The 22,239-nt window shown below is 47.3% G+C and overlaps 2 protein-coding genes across 4 annotated transcripts; both read right to left on the reverse strand.

The window, feature by feature from the left end:
• Window positions 1-25: 25 nt before the first annotated feature.
• Window positions 26-22,239, reverse strand: ccdc120a (coiled-coil domain containing 120a). Of its 3 annotated transcripts, XM_071477528.1 has the most exons (12): window positions 14,171-14,830; window positions 11,412-11,617; window positions 9,914-10,069; window positions 9,397-9,511; window positions 9,165-9,292; window positions 8,909-9,022; window positions 8,330-8,471; window positions 7,978-8,028; window positions 6,257-6,356; window positions 5,267-6,048; window positions 4,570-4,852; window positions 26-4,489 (listed from the first exon to the last, which is right to left on the reverse strand). In XM_071477528.1, the coding sequence occupies exons 3-12, from the start codon at window positions 9,959-9,961 to the stop codon at window positions 4,384-4,386; spliced, it is 1,869 nt and encodes a 622-aa protein (XP_071333629.1). In that variant the 5' UTR covers window positions 9,962-10,069; window positions 11,412-11,617; window positions 14,171-14,830; the 3' UTR covers window positions 26-4,383. The 3 variants fall into 3 exon arrangements, with proteins under 3 accessions (XP_071333629.1, XP_071333630.1, XP_071333628.1); XM_071477529.1 differs by lacking the exons at window positions 11,412-11,617; window positions 14,171-14,830 and adding an exon at window positions 21,861-22,239; XM_071477527.1 differs by lacking the exon at window positions 11,412-11,617 and having other exon boundaries at window positions 14,171-14,829.
• LOC139619905 (chloride intracellular channel protein 6-like) lies at window positions 19,831-20,416 on the reverse strand. Its single transcript, XM_071474980.1, has 2 exons — window positions 20,407-20,416; window positions 19,831-20,270 (listed from the first exon to the last, which is right to left on the reverse strand). The coding sequence occupies exons 1-2, from the start codon at window positions 20,414-20,416 to the stop codon at window positions 19,831-19,833; spliced, it is 450 nt and encodes a 149-aa protein (XP_071331081.1).

The following is a 22,239-nucleotide window of genomic DNA, read 5'->3' on the forward strand; positions in this document are numbered from 1 at the left end:
GTAAACCTCAATGACGGCTCAGACCGAGAAGAGAAAACTTTATTTAAAAACAGCATGTTTACAGCCTGTCAGTCATTTATTTACATGAAGCTTTTCATCGTCCAATGTGAAACAGATTCAGAGTGAAAAAGTACAAATGACTGAAAAGTCCAAAAAGATACAAAATGATTTTTACACAAAGTTTACAAACAAACACAAACTGTACAGAGTGCACCTGAACGCATCACAGCAGAGACAGCTGTGACTGTCCACACAGCAGGTCCTGGACCTGAAGGAGGACAGAACATCATCACCGAGTCCTACTGGTACAACAGAGTACTGTAGCTAATACTATTACTGCATAGTACTGGTACTACTACAGTACAGTAGTGAACAGTGTCAGGGCTGCAGGTCTGAGGACACAGAGTTCACCTCCTGTCACTGCACCTGATACATGATGATGGATTCTCAGATTGAATCTGAAAGTTTGAGACAAACAAATATTAAATTAGAATCAAACGAACTGATGATCCTTCAAACAGCACCAGACTAAAACTTGAATCAATAAACAGACTTTTTAAATACTCCGAAAATTGCACAGAGTTTGGTTGGCAGCTGGTGGAGCTCTGCTCACTTGTGGCCTCCATAATCCTGACTACAGCCCTGAATACTTGTATTGTGCAGTACTGTGAGTATTACACCCTGGTACTGCAGTATTCAGACTGCTTCTGTGAGTGTTCAGTCAACACACAGTCATCAAACAGTCACTCAGTATATTTACACTGGTTTGTGTCTCTGTCTTGTTCTGACGTCTGTTCTGCTTTGGTGTGAGACCAGAGTTAGAAGGGGTGCATTCAGGTACTGAAACCACGGTCACATGACATCTGTTGTCAGACTTATTAACAAACCACAGATGTTAATGAGACAGATGTTATTCAGTGTCGACAGACCTGTCAATCAGTCTGAGAGTGACAGCTGCAGCATCCAATCCTGTGTTTGTGTTTTGGAGGTGGGTGGGGCTTATACGTGGATCACAGTTTTATCTGCAGCTCTGTTGTAAGACAGACCGTCATCGTATTAATAATCCTGCTTCGTTTTCTCTTTACCTGTGAGCGACACACCACGTGTGTGATGTTACAGTGACAGCAGATCATCGTTGAGGAGCAGCATGTCAGGTGAGGAGACCAGCTACCTGTGCAGTGCCATCAGTCTTCTGCTCTACCTGTGGAGTTGTGATGAACTGACGTTTCTGTGTGTGTGTGTGTGTGTGTGTGTGTGTGTTTTAACTGAGTGTGTGAGAGACATAGATGTTGTATTTTCCTGTTGCAGACACCTGTTCACCTGTTCATCAGAGACTGATGTTACTGGTTCTTACACACAGTGCAGACGAGCTGATTAGGTGTGTGTTGTTACTGGTGCCACATGTGAGTCATTAACCAGCTGTTTGAAGGTTAAGCGCCTGACATCTGTCCTGTCACATGGCTTCGTTTGGAGGGAACTGGAGGTCAGACTGGTTTCTGTGAAGCTGAACAACATGACTTTAAAAAACTGATCCCAGACCAGAACCATAGCACAGACTCAGAGTTTTTGGCTCAGAGAACAAACTGATCACAGACCAGCAACAAAAACACAACACTCATGAAGCACATTTCATTTTCACCACAGGAACGACACCGACTCAGCAGGTGTCAGCAGAGAAAACCTATTATCAAATAATCAATAATCTGTAATAAACGTGGAGCAGACCTGACACTTCTCCACTAACACCATTAGACCTCCATCAACACTGTACATGGTTTAAAAAGCTGCATTTCATTAAAGTGATCATTTGACTGGAGCTCAGCACAAAACAGCATCAATAAACCAATCAATCACAAAAGAATCAATCAACACTGACATCATTGTCTGATTGTCGCTGCAAACCATGTTTATCCTGAAAACAGTCGAAACACAGCGATCCCCTTATTGCTCTCAGACTGGATCTGGATCTGGATTCTGAAGTCCAGCAGACTGAAGACCTGGACCGGATCAGCTCTGACTCTCAGTCAGAGGACGCAGGAAGATCAGTTTTCATGTTTGACTGAGATGATCAATACAAACGGACGGAGAATGTCTCCTGTGAGACGAGTCCAATAAAAATAAAAGATTCAGTGTCGCTGACCTGTGACCTGTGACCTGTAACACTGTCAGTGTCAGTGTGCAGCTTCAGGAGCCTTTGCTGTGACTGGGACAACACGAGGCTCAGAAAACCAGACTGTTGTTGTTGTTGTTGTTGTTGTTGTTGTTGTTGTTGTTGTTGTTAGCAGCAGAAGTGGTTGTATTTCTCTGCCTGGTCTGTTGTTGCTATGTTACAAGTGTGTATCATCTGTTCTGTTGTACAGTCTAACAGGCTAACAGGCTAACTGGCTAACAGTCTGATGGGCTAACAGGCTATGAGTCTGATAAGCTAACAGGCTATGAGTCTGATAAGCTAACAGGCTAGCAGTCTCACAGGCTAACTGGCTAACAGTCTGATAGGCTAGCAGTCTCACAGGCTAACTGGCTAACAGTCTGACAGGCTAACTGGCTAACAGTCTGGCAGGCTAACAGGCTAACTGGCTAACAGTCTGACAGGCAAACAGGCTAACAGTCTGAAAGGCTAACAGGCTAACAGTCTGACAGGCTAAGAGTCTGATAAGCTAACAGGCTAACAGTCTGACAGGCTAACAGACTAACGTCTGATAGGCTAACAGGCTAACGGTCTGATAGGCTAAGAGTCTGATAAGCTAACAGGCTAACAGTCTGACAGGCTAAGAGTCTGATAAGCTAACAGGCTAACAGTCTGACAGGCTAACAGACTAACGGTCTGATAGGCTAACAGGCTAACGGTCTGATAGGCTAAGAGTCTGATAAGCTAACAGGCTAAGAGTCTGACAGGCTAACAGGCTAACGGTCTGATAGGCTAACAGGCTAACAGTCTGACAGGCTAACAGGCTAACGGTCTGATAGGCTAACAGGCTAACGGTCTGATAGGCTAAGAGTCTGATAGGCTAACAGTCTAACGGTCTGATAGGCTAACAGGCTAACGGTCTGATAGGCTAACAGGCTAACGGTCTGACAGGCTAACAGGCTAACGGTCTGATAGGCTAACAGGCTAACGGTCTGATAGGCTAACAGGCTAACAGTCTGACAGGCTAACAGGCTAACGGTCTGATAGGCTAACAGGCTAACGGTCTGATAGGCTAAGAGTCTGACAGGCTAACAGGCTAATGGTCTGATAGGCTAATGGTCTGATAGGCTAACAGGCTAACGGTCTGATAGGCTAACAGACTAACGGTCTGCTGCATTGATCACAACACCTCAGTGTCTGTTGTGTTTGTTTTTTTGTCTCTGATCAGAAGCTGCTGTTCTCCACAGGAACAACATGTGTGTTAATATTCTACTTCCTACACACATGTTGGAGGTGACATGTTGGAGGAGTCTTACAAAGGGAAACTGCACATTTGTACATTAACCTGATCATGACGGTGCACAACACTGCTGTGGTCTGAGCACACGTTACCTTAGGTTTGGGTCCTTCAGTCTCTAAATGAGGCTCCTGAGGCAGACACTGTGACCGACCTGCTGCTGTTCACTGTTAACATGTTCAGAGACACAACAGGAAGCTGAGCTCATCAACCTGCATCAGCTGCTTCACGTTTAGTGCAGAGATGCTGAGTCCAAACTGTAAAAACACCTGCTGGTTTCTGAAGGACTCACCTGAGGGATTGAGGTCACCTGATCTGATCAGTTTAACTTTATCAAAAGTTCATCTTTCAGTTTTTAACTGAACTGCTGGTTGGCTGGACTGAGCTGGTGATATCTAAACGCTTCTGTCCTCAGAGAGAGTGCATCATCATCATCATCATCATCCTCACTGTTACAAAAGTTCTTATAAAAACTCTGATGTGTCCTGATTGTCTGAGCAGAGACGTAAACCTGCATTTCAGTCCAGGTTTTGATCCAGAATCCATGTCTGCCCCTGATAGAAAGACCAGTTCAGTAAACAGGGTCAGCTGACCTGAGACCAGATACACCTCCAGCGGCTTTGTGGTTTATCCAATCATTCTGTTTGTATAGTTCTTTTGTTTTGTTTCATCCTCTGTGACATCATGGTGGGCGGGGTTTCAGGTGAAGTTAGAGAGAAGAGGGCTGTGAGGAGCAGCTGCAATGACCTGAGGAGAACCACAGTCTGAACCAGGTGAGCAGGTCCTGGAGAACGAGAGGAGGTTCCCCAGCAGACCGAGAACATCTATTAGAACCTGGACCACCGCCCACCCACAGGTGTGTTTGATTCAGAGAGCACAGAGCAGGTTATTCATCCCTGGAAGCCAGCCTGGGATTGGTCTGCATATTTGTCTGTCAGCATCCTGATTGGTCGGTGAGTCAGACCAGAGTCCCAGGAGATGGTTGGTCAACAGACGACTCTTTGAGAGGAACTTCCTGTTTCTGAGGAGGGAAGGAGTCGTGGTAGAGAGAGCTGTCCATAGACCTGAGAGAGAGAGAGAGGTGGTCAGGTACAGGACTCAGGTGCTCTTACAGCAATGCACCTGGACAGGTGAGCTGGCCTACCTGTCGTGCAGCGGGCGTCCATGGAATGTGGCTGAATGCGGCAGCATCTGTTTGTGATGCGACAGAGCGTGATGATGACTTGTCTCCATCTGATAGGTTGTCTGCTGGATGACACCATGAGTCGTCCGTCTGCGCTGCAGAGCTCCACCCCCGCCTGCCTGACCTTTGACCCCTCCATTCACCTTAGTGGATGCCCCTGTGGTGACCCCTGTGTTCATCTTTCCATTGGCCTGGGTGTGGTGGGTGGACCCTATCGTGTTCCTCAGGTACCAGTCCCTCAGACCTGTCGATCACACATCGTAGATTAAAACAGCAGATTCAGTTTGACCCTCAGAGCTGCCATCTGTTCCGTCTCTGCCCCACAGGTAAGGTCACCTGTTGAGTTACTATCACACCTGAGGAAGATCCACATCTGATTTTAGATGAAATATGAATGAATTAAAGAGTACATTCTGGATCCAGCCCAACCAAGGACCAAGGTGGGGTCAAGAGGAATCAAGTGGACCTACACACATCAGATTACCTGGACCAGGTGCTTTCACCCAATGAGGAGTTCATCGTGTGTAGACAGAGGTGAGGTCAGGAGGTCTGACAGAGCCAGAGACCATTCAGCTGATCCTTCTTAACAACCACTGCTCATCAGTCCAGTGTGTTTCAGGTGGACTCAGGTGTTTAAGGTGACGTAACTAGCACTTACCTTCCAGGGCAAGGGCCTTGTGGAGGCTCCTGGTGGCTTCCTCCAGCTGGGTGTCCTGGGTGGGGGGCAGCTGTGGGGGTCGGGGAGGCAGCAGATGGGGATGGGGGTCAGGCTGGATGGCGGACAGAGGAGGATTATGGGTATCGGACTGGCTCTGCTGAACTGGGAGAAAGGGGCCACAGGATTTGGTGCGGGTCACTTTGACTCGCCGCTGGTCGTTGTGGTGACTGTGGTAAGTGGGCGGGGCTCCAGAGGGCTGCTGGGAGGAGGAGTGCCCATTGTAGAGCAGCTGGCGCTGCGAGGTGATTGGCTGTCTGTTACTGGTCTGGGACTGCTGTCGCTGCAGCTTCTGCTGTTTCCCCCAGACATAGTCCAGCAGGACCTCGCTGTACCCTGCTCCTCTTCCTCCTCCTCTTCCACGCCCTGCCCCTCCCCCCTTCGCGCCGCCCTCGGCGGGTCTATTATTCGTCCTTGTCCGTCCATCCATCAGCGTCTCAGAGCTCCTGAACACTCCAGGGGGGTTTGTTCCTCTGGACCCCAGCAGACCATTTACCCACAGTCCTCCCTGCTGCGGCCCCCCCTCCTCCTCCAGGTGGCAGTCGGAGCTGTTATTGTGATGAGCTGTATTTACTTTGACCCCCCCCTCACCAATTGCTCCTGGATCAGAGGGGCCGGAGGAGGAGGAGTCCTGAGAGTGAGGGGGAGCATGGAAGGGGAGAGGGGGGTGGGAGGGAGGCAGGGGGAGGGGCTTGTGGGTCTGAAGAGTCTCTGGATGGTCAGTCCTGAAAGAGAAGAGGGACAGAGTAGAGTACACACACTCCTACTACCAGGGTCTGACTACTTCAGTATGGGGTCTGACTACTTTCTGGAAGAGAGATCCATGTTTGAGCTGGTTACAATCTTTTCAACAATCATGGCCACTTTAGAACTTGGAGTTAAGCAAACACGCTAAATGTCAAAGCTAATATGCTAATTGTGTAGATTATGTACCTGTTGTGCACTGAGTTCCTTCTGGTTTTGTTCTGGTAGAAAACCTCCACAGGAGAACCAGCAGAGACCAGGGGGGGGCGACACTGAGACACACCATCATCTGACAGACAGACAGATGTAGAGATGCTGTGATGACTAAATTCACTGTTTGAGTGTTTGAGTGAGGGAACTGTCAATCAAACACATGGTGACTTATTCAGAAGAAAAATAAACAAACTGCTGAAGAATGACGTTTAACAGACTGATTATTATGTTATAATTATAATGATTGATGATAAGTCACAGAGATCCATATGTTTTGTTTTCAGCATCAGAAATGATTGGCTCCAGAAGCAGTGGGGGCCTTGTTAACGAAGCTGTTCCTGTGGCGAGAGGTTCTGGTCCTGATAGACTGAGGCCTCCTGCCTGAGGGGAGTGACTCAAAGAGTCTGGTTGGATGATGGCTGGAGGTGTAGGTGTTGTTGAGAGCAGGGGAGAAAGAACGCAGTCTTGGGGGGATCCAGTGCTGATGGTCTGGGAGTCAGACACGTGCTTTCCTAGCTTCACGTGCTGCCTCCTGTCAGACAGGAGGTCGGTGATCCACCTGCAGGTGGAGTCAGGCACGCTCAGCTGGGAGAGCTTGTCCTGCAGCAGAGCCAGGATGATGAAGTCCACCAACAGGATCCTGGTACAGGTCCCTGAGGAGTCCAGGTGCTGGAGGATGAAGTGCAGAGCCATGTTGACATCGTCATCTACAGACCTGTTGGCTCTAGGTGAACTGCAGGGGGTCCAGGAGTGGGTCAGTGATGGTTTTGAGGTGGGACAGCAGAGGGCACTCAAAGGACTTCATTACCACAGAGGTCAGGGCGACGGGTCTGAGGTCATTAAGTCCTGTGGTCCTTGGTTTTTTGGGGACAGGAATCATGGTTTAGGATTTGAAGTAGGTCTCCAGTTAGGTGTTGAAGATTTTCATGAAGACCAGCGACCAGCTGAGCAGCTCAGAGCTTCAGGGGGGACGGAGAGACAGAGTCCGGTCCAGCTGCTCTATGGGGGTCCTGTTAACATCTGTCCGTGGTGGGGGAGAGGGGGACTCTGAGGAGAAGCTGGTGGTCTGGAGATGGCGTCAGGACTCATCATTTTCATAACTCTCATAATGCTCTCATAACTATTGTTATTATCATTATTATTAATAACGTGTTCAGTGATGTAATTAGCTGCTCCGTCTAGATCATAAGGAAACAAGTCTCTGATGACCCGAGGTCTGTTTGGAAAAATTAAAGACCAGTTTAATCCGGTTCTGGTTTTGTTCTGGTCTTGATCTGGTTTTGTTCTGGTTTTGTTCTGGTTTTGTTCTGGTCTTGATCTGGTCTTGATCTGGTTTTGTTCTGTTTTTTTTCTGGTCTTGTTCTGGTTTTGTTCTGGTCTTGATCTGGTTTTGTTCTGGTTTTTTTCTGGTCTTGATCTGGTTTTGTTCTGGTTTTGTTCTGGTCTTGATCTGGTCTCGATCTGATCCTGATCTGGTCATTTTCAACATCATGATTGTTTGGATTTTTACATCATCATAGACTCACCTGTTTCTAGCCCTGTCACACGTCTGTTAAATTATGTCACTGTGATGTCAGATGTGACATATGAATTTGGTGAATGTAAAGTTATTAGAACGGAAAACTACCAAAATAAAAGACTGTAGTTTAGTGAAATGTTATTTTGTCTCTCAGCCAGCAGGGGGAGGTGTGTGTTACCTTGTCCTGTTGAGTCGGATGTTGAGCTGCTCTCTGACCTCACTGTGTCATCTGAAAATACACACACACACACACACACACACACACAGAGACACACACACACACACAGACACACACACACGCACAGACACAGACACACACACACAGACACACACACACACACACACACACAGACACAGACACAGACAAACACACACACAGACGCACACACAGACGCACACACACACACACACAAACACACATGAGCAGTTTCAGAATAAAGGCAGGTTTCTTCGTCTTCCTGGAAAATGGCTTCTCATCTGCTGCCAACTGTGTGTGTGTGTGTGTTTGTGTGTGTGTATGTGTGTGTTACCTGTATGGCAGCCTCTGTGTACAGTCCTCTTGCCGTGGTGTGTGTGTGTTTGAGTGTGTGTGTTGTGTTCAGAGTCGCTGTGTTTCCTCAGAGCTCCACTGAATAAAGTTTTCTTTGGCTTCGAACGCTGAGAGTCTTCTTCCTACACACACACACACGCACACACACACACACACACACACACACACACACACACACACACACACACACACACAGAACAGAATCATCATCACTGGACTGAAATTCGTTCACATGGACTTTAACAGGACCTGGTTCTGAGGTGTTTCAGGTTTGCTTATTTTTACCTCCATGACAGAGTTTATGTTTTCACCTGTTTGTTTGTTTGTTTGTTTGTTTGTTTGTCAGCAAGATTACGTAACAAATCCTGAACCAGTTTTCAACACACTTAATGGAGGGACGGGTCCTGGTCCTGGGAAGAACCCATTACATAATAATCTGGATCAGATAATAAAACATGTGTAGGACTGTTTGGTCTTGCTGGAGGTCTGGGCTCTGAGTCCCGGTCTAGTCCACCTCTGAGACTGAACCAGTTCTCTGAGTGTGTGACAATCTGCTCACCTCTGCTCTCCACTTCCTGTTCCCTTGGGGCAGCACCCCCCCTCTCCGCCGGACACAGGGGGGGTTTTCTCCTGCCTCCAGGGGGAAGTCACTGGGAACTGCACCTGTCAGCTCCTGACCAATGAAAACACAGGAAAACCTACCTTCAAACATTCACTTCATTTATGCTAAAGCAGGACCAAGGCGTCCAGGTCTATGATTGGCTGTAACTGGGTAATCCCTCTTTGGGGGCGGGTCTAACTTTGACATCACTCACCGCCTCCTGCAGACAGATGCGTCTGAGCTCAGCCAATCGTGTGCTCAGCAGCGCCTGCAGGCTCTGCCTCCTCTCCTGCAGCTCTGCCATTCGCTCCCTCTGCTTCCTGTCCAGGCAGGTAACAGGGTCTACACACACACACACACACACACACACACACATCATACTGCAGGTGTGTACCACAGACCCCAGGTCAGCATCTCTGGTGTAAAATCTTGTTGTTTGTTCTCACCAGGAGCTAGGATAAGTTGACCTTTGACCTCCATGGCAGGTGTTTCCCATGTGACCCCTCCTCCTCCCTCCTCACTGCTGGACTCCTGTTCTCCTCCCCACACACTCTCACTCACCTGTACAACAGAAAGTGATGATGTGAGATTAAAGGATCTGAACTGATCCACGATTGATCATGTTTCATATTGATCATGATCCAATCATTCAATTCTACATCAATAAACATCGTTCTGCAGCACAAACACAATAAAAACACAATAAAAACACAATAAAAACACAATACAGTAAAATCCAGGCAGAGGAACCATCAACACAAGGAATAAAAGCTGAGCCGTGTCAGGATCCTGATTACACCTGAAAACCTGAACCTGCTGCAGATCAGACACCTGGGTCTGAGCAGAGAGGAGTCGGTCCGGGTCTGATCTGATGGGTTTTAACTTTCTGTGTGTCAAACAGGTGACTCAGAGTCTTCCTGTCTCCAGGTGAGGGGATGTCTGGACCAATCAGCTGCTCCTCACCTTGTAATTCGGTTCATCAGAGCTCCAGTAGTTCACTCCTGTGGCCATTCAACAGCCTCTGCACCAGCACAGGACTGTTAGCTGTTAGCTGGTGGTGCAGGTGTAGTTCCACTGCTACCCTCTAGAAGGAGTTACACAGCCTTCAGAGCTGCAGACCTGGAGATCAGGCACAGAGAGAGGAGCAGTCAGACCTTCATCATTCCTCTTCCTCCTCCTCTGTCAGACTTCCTGTTGCTCAACATTTGATTTTGTTTTTCCTGCAAAGACTCAGATGAGTTTAGATTCACTCAGTCAGGGAGAAAGTGGAAAGAACAGCAGGTACTGATACGCCTGAACACGAACACAGACACACACACACACACACACACACACACACACCAGGATTATCAGTGTGTAGACTAAACAGCTGTAATCTACAAACACACACAGAAAGTTCTGATCTTCAACCTTATTCCATCCTGAACTTTCAGAGACTTTTATTGTGAAAATCTGTCACCTAAATTTGAAATTATTCATTTTAGAAAAAAATGAATATGTGCTTCAGATCAGAGAAGAAGAAAGTGACAGAGCTCCTCTGGTCTGATTGGACGAGGACAGTTACCACGTGTGTCCAGCAGAGGGAGCCTCGAGCTCTGGGTCCTTGTCCTTCATGTCAGAGACTGGTTCTCTGTCACATCTTAAACTGGGCTGGTCCAGAACCAGTGGAACCAGTGAAGGTGAGGATGTCACAACATCACAATGTGCTGTATTTTATGATTATTGTCATTGTTATTGTTCATTATTTGTTTCTTAGTGTCTTGTATTGTATAGTTGTGTCATCACACATCAGCTCACACACCCACACACATGCACAACTTTCATGTGTGTAAACAAAGAGATTGTGTGTTCATGTTTGTGTGTTTGTGTTAACTGGACAGATGAGTGTAGTTGGTCTTTGTTCACTGTGTGAGTGTCTCTCCAACACAAACACAACAACAACACAAACTGCAGCACATCAGGACCATGAGAACAGGAAGTGGAGCCGACAGGAAACAGGAAGAAGGAAACGAGCGACGAAGGAAAAGGAAACAAGTGAGAGAGTGAAACCAGGAGGAGTTAGGTCCAGGATCTGGTCTCACACCGAGCCAGAAAACCTGAACCAGCTCCTCACTGAAGACCTGATCCCCTCACTTCACTGAGCAACAACAACACAACAACACAACAACAATAACACAACAACACGACAACAACAAAAACACAACACAACAATAATAAATCAACAACACAAGAACAATAACACAACACAACAACACAACAGAAAACTGAGTGTTGGTGAGGAAACAGTTAAACTCTGAGGTTGCAAGACAACAAAGAAACAATGGACTGAAGCTAATTATACACAGAGAGGAGGCAGGACACACACACACACACACACACACACACAGAAATGTAGCAGAAGAAATGAGTTTTAAACTACAGTGGTAAAGTGGGCGGAGCCTACAGGTAACTCCCTCCAGACCGTTTGTTTGAAGGACAACACCTCCAGACAGAGGAGTACAGTCAGAGGAGGTCCCTGACGGTCTTCAGCTGATGAGGTTGAAGGTTTGTGAGGCCGACAGGTGAGACAGAGATGTCCTCTGCTCCTGAAGACCACGTCCACCTGGATCTCTCTGCCTGAGAACTGCACTGACAGTCTCTGGACTGTGGAGGACCTTCGACCCTGAGCTGCAGTGGAGGAAGGAGACAGGTCCAGGTTCTTTGGTTTTAAACACTCACTGCTGATGATGTTTTACTCTGTGGAGCCCAGTGCATGCTGGGAGTCTGCACCTAAAGTCACATTATCAGCACTCAGCCAATCATATAAAAGCTGACCATGGTTCAACTCTACTCTTTAACATTATTTCAAAATAAAAGCACAATACAACATGATCCAAGATTAAAGAATCAGGATGATGAAATCCTGACACACCAGGTGAGCCTGGATCAGGTAAACCCCCTGAAGACCAGGACCTGCTGTTGTTTTCTGATGTTAACAACTGATGTGTTACTGACACACACACACACACACACACACACACACACACACACACAAATACCAAATGTTCTCCCTTTTGTTAGTTCAGCTCCTCACCACTTTCACCCCCCCCCAACATTCCTGGGTCCTGAGTCAAGTCCAGACCTGCAGCCTCAGTCCTGTTTCTGTCTTCAGACCTTCACTGAGCAGCTCAAACATTCTTCACTGATCCATACACTGATCAGTATCAGATCTGCTGATCGGTCCTATTGTTTCCTCTTTATCTGCTGACCTTTGACCTTTATAATAACACATGTTCTTCATCTTCACAGTGACATGTATGTGATGCGTGTCACTTCCTGTTACTCCTCTTTGTATTTCCACTGTTGTGTTATTACATTATTATGATTGTGTAACAGTTTCCTGAGTCCAGATTGAGGTTTGTTCCTGTTTTGTATTTTTACCTGTGTCATCTCCCACACCTGGACTGTGTGTGGTCGATGGTTTGTTGGTGTGAAAACTTCTCTGGTGTGAAAGTTCATTTTATAAAATGTGAAGAAATAAATCAATGATGACACTGAGGTCATGACCCTTGTTTACCTGCACAGGTGCTGCACAGGGAAAACAGCTGGTGGTTAAATCTGGTACAAATCAGACTGAGACGAGTTCCTGAGTCTCGTCACATTAAAAACTAAACATTAAAACATGAGAAACACGTTTAACACATCAAACAGACTGAAGCTGTAAATCATTACTGTGATTCACAACGCACCCCCCCCCCCCCCACACACACACACACACACACACTGTGATGAAAGGCTGCAGCTGCAGACAAACAGATGCAAATACAGAATTTAAATATTCAACAGTGTGTGTGTGCGTGTGTGTGTGTGTCTGTGTGAGTCCTCTCTCTGCCCTCAAACCAAACCATGGATGCAGGGGCTCATCAGAGTCAGCACACAGCTATGACAGACTACTGTTCCTATGAGCTCTCACACATTAGTGATCATTGATCCCTGATCACTGATCAGTGATCATATGTCAGACTGACTTCATGAACAGGTGCAACTCACCTGTCAAAAGAAACGTCAAAGTGGAGGAAAGGTTGGAGGCTCAACAGGCTTTGTATCCAGGCAATGCACAACTAGTCATGTGACCACGAGTTCAACTGAATCTGTGGAGTGATTCGGATCCTGATGATCTGTTAAACAGGAAGTGACTGTCTCTATGACAATCACCTGCATAACAACCATCCACCTCTGAACTGTAGCAACAACATCAACACACACTGTAACACACTGTAATACACTGTAACACACTATAACTCCCACTGTAACACACTGTAATACACACTATAATACACACTGTAACTTCCACTGTAACACACTGTAATAAACTGTAACACACTGTAATAAATGGTAACACACTGTAATACACACTATAATACACACTGTAACTTCCACTGTAACACACTGTAATACACACTATAATACACACTGTAACTTCTACTGTAACACACTGTAATACACACTATAATACACACTGTAACTTCCACTGTAACACACTGTAATAAACTGTAACACACTGTAACTTCCACTGTAACACACTGTAATACACACTATAATACACACTGTAACTTCCACTGTAACACACTGTAATACACACTATAATACACACTGTAACTTCTACTGTAACACACTGTAATACACACTATAACTCCCACTGTAACTTCCACTGTAACACACTGTAATAAACTGTAACACACTGTAACTTCCACTGTAACACACTGTAACAAACTGTAACACACTGTAACTTCCACTGTAACACACTGTAATAAACTGTAACACACTGTAATAAACTGTAACACACTGTAATAAATGGTAACACACTGTAATACACACTGTAATACACTTTAATACACACTATAACTTCCACTGTAACACACTGTAACAAACTGTAACACACTATAACTCCCACTGTAACACACTGTAATACACACTGTAATAAACTGCAACACACTGTAACACACATAGTTATCAGTCATACAGTTTATTTAATTATTATTTAATTTCTTATTTCTTTTATATCTCTGATCGTTTCTGCCCATTATCCATCAACTACATTTTACAAAATCAGCCACACAAACCAACATCAACCAGACTGACAACACAACACAACACAACACAACACAACACAACACAACACAACACGACACGGAAAATAAAACACTGTAAACCAGAGCTCAGTTTGCTCAGTTTAAATACCTGCAGAGTCCGGACCATGCTGTCTGTAGCGGAACACAGCGGCTTCTCTCAGTCCAATTACAGTTCAGACTCCTGCTGCTCCGTGAGACCCGGGTTGATCTCCTCTGACCACACACAACCACGGCTGAAGCTGCAGACTCACACTAACTACTTCCGCTCCACTGTTTCAAAATAAACCTGCAGAACAAAATAAAAGTCCCGCGGAAAGCGACTGCCCTTCAGATGGGAACGAGACCTGACAGAAAACAGCTGATCTCAAACTCCTACAGTTGTAACTAGATTCATTATCGCAGAGATTGGAAGAAGGATGAAGAGAAATCATTTCAGAAAAAAGAGAACACAACCTGTCAAATAAAGGCGCAAAGTAAATGTGATAAAACTGAACAAGTGGAAAACAACGTGTTTAAAAGAAACAATGAAAATGACATTTTATATTACGATCCTCTAATGATATATTTATATCATATATATGTTATAAGTGTATGCAACACAAACTACAGGATGTCACCTGGAGTCAGTCTGTTTTGTCACCATGGAAACGTTTTTGTCGTTCACGTCAGACAGGATGTGGAATTTTAATTTGGAAAACTTCAGATCCTGTTCTACTGCAGCAGCTTGATGATGTCTCAGGCTCCCTCTCTCTCTCTCTCTCTGAGATCTATTTCTCTGGATCCCTTCACAAAAAAACAAACAACCCCCCACAATCATATTAGCAGAACAATACCCCCCCCCCCCCACACACACACACACACACACACACCACCCCCCCCCCCACCCCCTTTCACATTCAGCAGCTCCGAGCATCAGCAGGAGTGAGATCAGTGAGTGAGAGTCAACTGCTAAAGACTGGGTCTAGATAAAGACTGTTCACAGGTCAGCTGGTCACAGGTCAGCTGTTCACAGGTCAGCTGGTCAGAGGTCAGCTGTTCACAGGTCAGCTGGTCAGAGGTCAGCTGTTCACAGGTCAGCTGGTCACAGGTCAGGGAGCTGTGGTGTTAAAGAGCCATGCAGCTGCTGAGGTATTAAGTGATTGTTTTAAACCACATTTGATGTAAAATTTAAGAGGGAAAAAGAAGAATGACATCATGTGTGTAACAGTACAGACACACAAACTGACATACATGAAAATAATTAAAAACCTGGTTCATTACACCTGATGTACAAAGCACACAGCTGCTGAGGCAACAAACATCTGGAGGAGCTGCAGAGGGAACCAGGATTCACCAGGGACCATTTCACAGCTGGACACACACACTGTGGTCAGACACGCAACAGGAAACGTCTGTGACTTTATCTGAGGAATAATGTGATGATTCTAGTGATGATTGTGTTTCAATGACAAAGTTGTGTATCAGCTGCAGTGTGTTCGGATGTTGTGTGTTTGTTTATGATAAGAAGAAAGTATGAGTCATGTGACTGGTAAAAAACATGCAGCGAGTCTGTGTGGTTAAAACGTATCCATGGGAACGTCAACACAAGCCAATCAGAGCAGCTGCTGAGAGCCGGCTTTTAACTCAGGACGAGAGAGTAGTCATTAAACAGAGAGAGAGAGAGCGAGAGGAGCTCCACTCAGAGACCCTGACGGTCTGAACCGGGACCAGTCTCAGGTCTGGACTCTGGGACAGCGCCTTGCTCAAGACCAAGGGATCCTCTGTGGCGAGTCCCAGAATGAAGGACGTGGCAGTGTGTGTGTGTGTGTGTGTGTGTGTGAAGGGGGGGTCAGTCTTTAATCCAGATCCAGTTATCTTACAGTGGTTCAGTGATGTAAAGACTAAGGCCTGTTGAAGATCTGCTGCCCCCTGCTGGGATTACTGAACCTGACCAGTCCCTGATCCTGATCTTTTTCCCATAATGCTCTCTGTTCTGTTGTGTCTGCTGCTGAAGAGAGAGGAGTGGGCGAGAGAGCCAGACAGACAGAGAGAGAGAGAGGATGAGTCTTTACTCAGGTCTGTTTGATATTTTCAGGACCAGATTTTATGAATCTGTTGACTGTGTTTGAAACTGTGGTTATTTGCATTAATCTGAAATAATTAATTGATTCATTACTTGATAAACAGAAAATTGAGAAATATTTTTATGACAGTGAGTCATTGTTTTAGCTGTTGGTTCTTACAGTATTTAACTCTAAGTTATTATTTAACAAACCGGAAGTTTGAAATCAGTTCATCAATAATAAATAATCACTTTAAACAAGGCTCCGTTCAGACCTGGTGTTAACCAAGTGGCAACCCACCGTGGCGTTTTGAAGCCTCGAGTTTGCAATTTGGCCGCCGCCATCTTGATTTTTTGAAACCAGAAGAAACCATATTTGGAGAAGAGGGTGGAGCTGAGGAGGAGCGAGGGGTGGGGCTGACCTGAGAGCCGAGGTCACTGTGCCCGCCCACCTACACCTTCTACCTGACAACGGCATCAGTCTTTGGGCTCCGCAGCGCTGCTGAATCCGAAGTCAGTTTCCATCAGTCGAGGTGAACTTTATTACGAAGTGTTAAAGTACTTTTAATAGTTCATAGTTAAAAGGGACTGCTCTTGATTGACAAGCCACAATGTGTCAATCATACGTTAGCCACGCCCCAATGCAGACCCTACTTTATCGTCTATTTTAAATTCAATGGGACAATAACTTTAAACATGAACATCATGTTGTATTGAAGAAGACGTGAAACTAGCGATCGAGACCATAAACTCGCTATGAAAACGTTTCCTGGGGTCATAAACCAGGTGAGAAGTTGGGTCATTTCCTCATAGGCTTCCGTACAATCGCACTTCTTTCTGCAGCCAGTGGAGTCGCCCCCTGATGGTCAGTGGACAGATGCAGGTTTAAGGCGCTTCCGCAGCGGCTTCATTCCCGGAGCCGGCGTCCATTTTTATACACAGTCTATGGTGTTAACACAAGGCTGATTTAACATGAGTCTCAGTGACACCTGTGATCAGGTCACTTCCTGCTTCATGTGCAAATAAACAGATATGTGATGTTGTTTTTAGCCAATCAGACGGGTCGGAGCTGAACACCTGTGATTGGATCACTCAGGATGGATGTTAATACCAGATCTGAACACACACACACACACAGACACACACACACACACAGGCCAGTCTGGACTTGTGATCCTTGCTAATACTCTTCCTGTCCACTGAACGCCGCCCTAGTCCCTTACCCTAACCTTTACCATCACACCTGAGAGCCTATCCCTGACCCTGACCCTAACCTTAACCATCACACCTGAGAGCCTAACCCTGACCCTGACCTTAACCTAAACCTAATTCTAACCATAACTCTGAAACCAAGTCTTAACCCTCAACATGTGATTTGAAGGTGTCTCAAAAAGTGAGGACCGGCCAAAATGTCCTCACTTTCCCAAAATGTCCTCACTCTGTTAGTAAAATACTTTTTTTGGTCCTTACTATGTAGCAAGTACAAGTACACACACACACACACACACACACACACACACAGTGATTTGTCAAAGAGAAAACACATAAACTATTGATGAAGCTGGTGCCTATGTGCCTTTGAGCCACAGGGTGTGTGTGTGTGTGTGTCTGTGTGCGTGTGCCAGTGTGTGTGTGTGTGTGTCTGTGTGTGTGTCAGTGTGTGTGTGTCAGTGTGTGTGTCTGTGTGTGTGTGTCAGTGTGTCTGTGCGTGTGTATCAGTGTGTCAGTGTGTGTGTATCAGTGTGTGTGTGTCTGTGCGTGTGTATCAGTGTGTCAGTGTGTGTGTGTCAGTGTGTGTGTGTCTGTGCGTGTGTATCAGTGTGTGTGTGTGTGTGTATCAGTGTGTCAGTGTGTGTGTGTGCCAGTGTGTCTGTGTGTGTGTCAGTGTGTGTGTGCCAGTGTGTCTGTGTGTGTGTCAGTGTGTGTGTATCAGTGTGTCTGTGTGTGTGTCAGTGTGTGTGTGTCAGTGTGTGTGTGTGTGTATCAGTGTGTCTGTGTGTGTATCAGTGTGTCAGTGTGTGTGTGTGTCAGTGTGTGTGTATCAGTGTGTCTGTGTGTGTATCAGTGTGTCAGTGTGTGTGTGTGTCAGTGTGTGTGTATCAGTGTGTCAGTGTGTGTGTATCAGTGTGTCAGTGTGTGTGTATCAGTGTATCAGTGTGTCTGTGTGTGTGTCAGTGTGTGTGTGTGTCAGTGTGTCTGTGTGTGTATCAGTGTGTCAGTGTGTGTGTGGAGGATGAATGTAGGTCAGGCAGCAGATTCTCCGCATGGCAACAATGTAGAAAATCCCAACTCTGATTACTCACATCTGATTGGCTGAGAGCTTCAGCCAGGCAGCCAATAACCTTTCAACCCCTGGGGTGCTGTGTGTGTGTGTGTGTGTGTGTGTGTGTGTGTGTTACAACAGACCCTCTCACACAGTGTGGCATTCAGGTGACATCACTGTAACATCACAGACACAGCAGGTGAGTGGGCGGAGCCACATACTGTGTCCTGAATTACTTTAGAAGTTCACTTCAACTCCCAGAAAGCACTGCTGCGGGAACCGTCCAATCAGAGCGCAGCAGAGCCTGTTACTATGCAGCTGATGGAGAAGTCAGAGGCTGAGAAATTCACACATCTGGATCAAACCTGGATCAGATCAGCTGCTGATCAGCTGATTATCACATACCTGTGATGTCACAGCTGTGGACCGAGGCATCCCCATAGCAACAGCTGCTGAGGCTCATGGGTACTGTGGTGTTTAAAGCCATTCATCAGACCAAACTGAGACGGAAACATCTGGTTTATCAGGAGGGTGAGACGTTTCTGACAACCACAGCCCGACAGGTACTGAAACACTGACTGGTCCCTACTGGTCCCTACTGGTCCCTGCTGGTCCCTGCTGGTGCCTACTGGTGCCTACTGGTGCCTACTGGTCTCTACTGGTCCCTACTGGTCCCTACTGGTCCCTGCTGGTGCCTACTGGTCCCTACTGGTCCCTGCTGGTGCCGGTTGGTCCCTGCTGGTCTCCACTGGTCCCTGCTGGTCCCTACTGGTCCCTACTGGTCCCTGCTGGTCCCTGCTGGTCCCTGCTGGTCCCTACTGGTCCCTACTGGTCCCTGCTGGTCCCTGCTGGTCTCCACTGGTCCCTGCTGGTCCCTGCTGGTGCCTACTGGTCCCTGCTGGTCTCCACTGGTCCCTGCTGGTCTCCACTGGTCCCTGCTGGTCCCTGCTGGTCCCTACTGGTCCCTGCTGGTCCCTGCTGGTCCCTGCTGGTCTCCACTGGTCCCTGCTGGTCCCTGCTGGTGCCTACTGGTCCCTACTGGTCCCTGCTGGTCCCTACTGGTGCCGGTTGGTCCCTGCTGGTCTCTACTGGTCCCTGCTGGTCCCTGCTGGTGCCTACTGGTCCCTGCTGGTCCCTGCTGGTCCCTGCTGGTGTCTACTGGTGCCTACTGGTGCCTACTGGTCCCTACTGGTCCCTGCTGGTCCCTGCTGGTCTCCACTGGTCCCTACTGGTCCCTGCTGGTCCCTACTGGTGCCGGTTGGTCCCTGCTGGTCTCTACTGGTCCCTGCTGCTCCCTACTGGTCCCTGCTGGTCCCTGCTGGTCCCTGTTGGTCCCTGTTGGTCCTTGCTGGTCCCTGTTGGTCCCTGCTGGTCTCTACTGGTCCCTGCTGCTCCCTGCTGCTCCCTATTGGTCCCTGCTGGTCCTTGCTGGTCCCTGTTGGTCCTTGCTGGTCCCTGCTAGTCTCTACTGGTCCCTTCTGGTCTCTACTGGTCCCTGCTGGTCCCTTCTGGTCCCTGTTGGTCCCTGCTGGTCCCTGCTGGTCCCTTCTGGTCCCTGTTGGTCCCTGCTGGTCCCTGCTGGTCCCTGTTGGTCCCTGCTGGTCCCTGTTGGTCCTTGCTGGTCCCTGCTGGTCTCTACTGGTCCCTGTTGGTGCCTGCTGGTCCCTGCTGGTCCCTTCTGGTCCCTGTTGGTCCCTGCTGGTCCCTGCTGGTCCCTTCTGGTCCCTGCTGGTCCCTGTTGGTCCCTGCTGGTCCCTGTTGGTCCTTGCTGGTCCCTGCTGGTCTCTACTGGTCCCTGTTGGTCCCTGTTGGTGCCTGCTGGTCCCTTCTGGTCCCTGTTGGTCCCTGCTGCTAGTACCAGAACCAGCAGTAGAACCAGAACCAGAGCTGGTCTGAAGTCTGCTGCTGAAGAGAGAAAAGAGGAGAGGCCTCTGCTACATCACAGCCCACAGACCAACAGAATGTGAAGCCCTCTGATTGGCAGCTTGTTAGTGAAATGCATCCTGGGAGTCGTAGTTGACTTCAGCAGTTATTTTCTGACAGTTGTTCATCTGGAAGTTTAAACCATCTTAAACTGATTCATACAGAAGAAGAAGAGACCTCCACACCTGAGTCAGACGTCTGATCATATTATATTATAATATTCATATTATAACACCAGGACTTTTACTTTGAAACTTTCCCTCTCCTGATGAAAAGGTGCTTTTACTCTGAAAGATTCTGAACTGGGTTGAATGACTATTACTTTTTTAAAGTGAATAAAGAAATCACGTCCCTCGTTCTGAGTCTTTATTTCAGATATTTATTGATTATTGATTTCACAGTGAACAGTCACTGATGTTCTTCTTCATCATCATCATCACCTTCAGGCTCCCGGCAGGAAACACTCACTGAACTTCAGAGTTTGTATTTTCCTGCCGCGAGATGAAGCAGAAACTGAGACAAAACCTGCAGCAGCTGAAATATTCATGATGAATCAGCGGTCATGTGACGTCTGCCTGCTCTCTGATTGGCTGATTCCAGTTTTATCTACACTGTGGACCGGGTCCTGATCCTGCTCTTTCCCCTCTGAAGGTAATTCATGCTGTGAGTCTTCACCAGCAGATGCAGCTGAATGAGTTTTATTCTGGTTTTTAATGAGAAAACATGACACGCGTTTCTATCTATTGGCCTGTTGATCGAACAACTGATCGGCTGATCGAAAATATATCTGAAAAACTGATTGATAATGACAATGACGTGAATTGCAGCTGTTTGTGTGAAACTGGTTTCCCGGATACAAACGCGTTGAGCTGTAACTGTGCGGACGACACATAAAGTTAGGTTCAATCTGCTCTGTATCTTTATTGACAAACCGCAAAGTGACACAGGACCAGACTCAGACAGCTGAGCGATCAGAGTGATGATCGATACACAGAGATACAGCCCTCTCTCTCTCTCTCTCTCTCTCTCTCTCTCTCTCACACACACACACACACACACACACACACACACACACACACACACACACACACACACACACACACACGTGGCGCTGGGTGGAGACGCAGCCACAACAACAACAGAGCTGATGAACAAACCTCCGTGTTTCTCATCGTCACTTTAAAAACTTCCGTCACGTCAGACACATTTTCTCAAACTGTTGGATTCAGTTCAACTGGAATAAAATCCACCAAACTGCATTAAAATCTGACCTGATTCCTGCCGCGTTTCAGCGCAGCAGAGCCTCCAGAGAAACGATACCCAGCTTGAACAGACCTCATTATTCTCAGTTATATAACGGACCCGTGTGTTGATTCTGAGCCGAATCATAGAGAAGCTGGTCGCAATCACAGAGATCTGCTCACTTCCACTCTCTGCCCTATGCGCTGCTGCCGACGAGCCCCGCGGCCTTAAAACGACCAACTTTTAAATGGAGTCTGGCCTGCGGTTCCTCCACGCTGGAGGGAACAGTGTGACCTTTTAGTTGCTGTTGGCGGGATGAAGAGCTCCTACCTGGATCACCTGCGGCCCGCTGACTCTTCACTCCCGGCGGGGATCGAACATGCGACTCCTCCGTCACATCATCCACAATCAAGTCCAGAACCCGCAGAGTCAGCCCCGCAGAGTCAGCCCCGCAGCCCCGTCAGGTGATTGTCTCCCGCTGCGGCTCTGCCTCACGTCAGGTGTGATCGATGACCTGACTGATCGATTGACTGATGGATGACGGTGATTGTCGCCTCGTGCAGCTGCTACGAGATGGAACAGCTGATCAGTGCGCTGCAAACACTGATCGATCATCGATCGTCGATGATCTGATCAGAGGACGGTCATTCATCGCTCCTCCTCCTCGACACAGCCTCCTGCCTGTGTTCAGACTCTGAATGAAGCTCCA

This window comes from Trachinotus anak, unplaced genomic scaffold (genome assembly GCF_046630095.1).
Source record: "Trachinotus anak isolate AG129_WGS33_773 ecotype Australia unplaced genomic scaffold, CSIRO_AGI_Tana_v1 ptg000004l, whole genome shotgun sequence".
Taxonomy (NCBI): Eukaryota; Metazoa; Chordata; class Actinopteri; order Carangiformes; family Carangidae; genus Trachinotus; species Trachinotus anak.

What these genes read in the sequence shown, in the direction of transcription:
- ccdc120a (XM_071477529.1), bottom strand. Translation starts at nt 9,961, where the DNA reads ATGGCCACAGGAGTGAACTACTGGAGCTCTGATGAACCGAATTACAAG. An exon ending in TCAACTTATCCTAGCTCCTG is followed by an intron (nt 9,293 to 9,396) that starts GTGAGAACAAAC and finishes GTGTGTGTGTAG; the next exon opens with ACCCTGTTACCTGCCTGGAC. An exon ending in CAAGGCCCTTGCCCTGGAAG is followed by an intron (nt 4,853 to 5,266) that starts GTAAGTGCTAGT and finishes TGTGATCGACAG; the next exon opens with GTCTGAGGGACTGGTACCTG.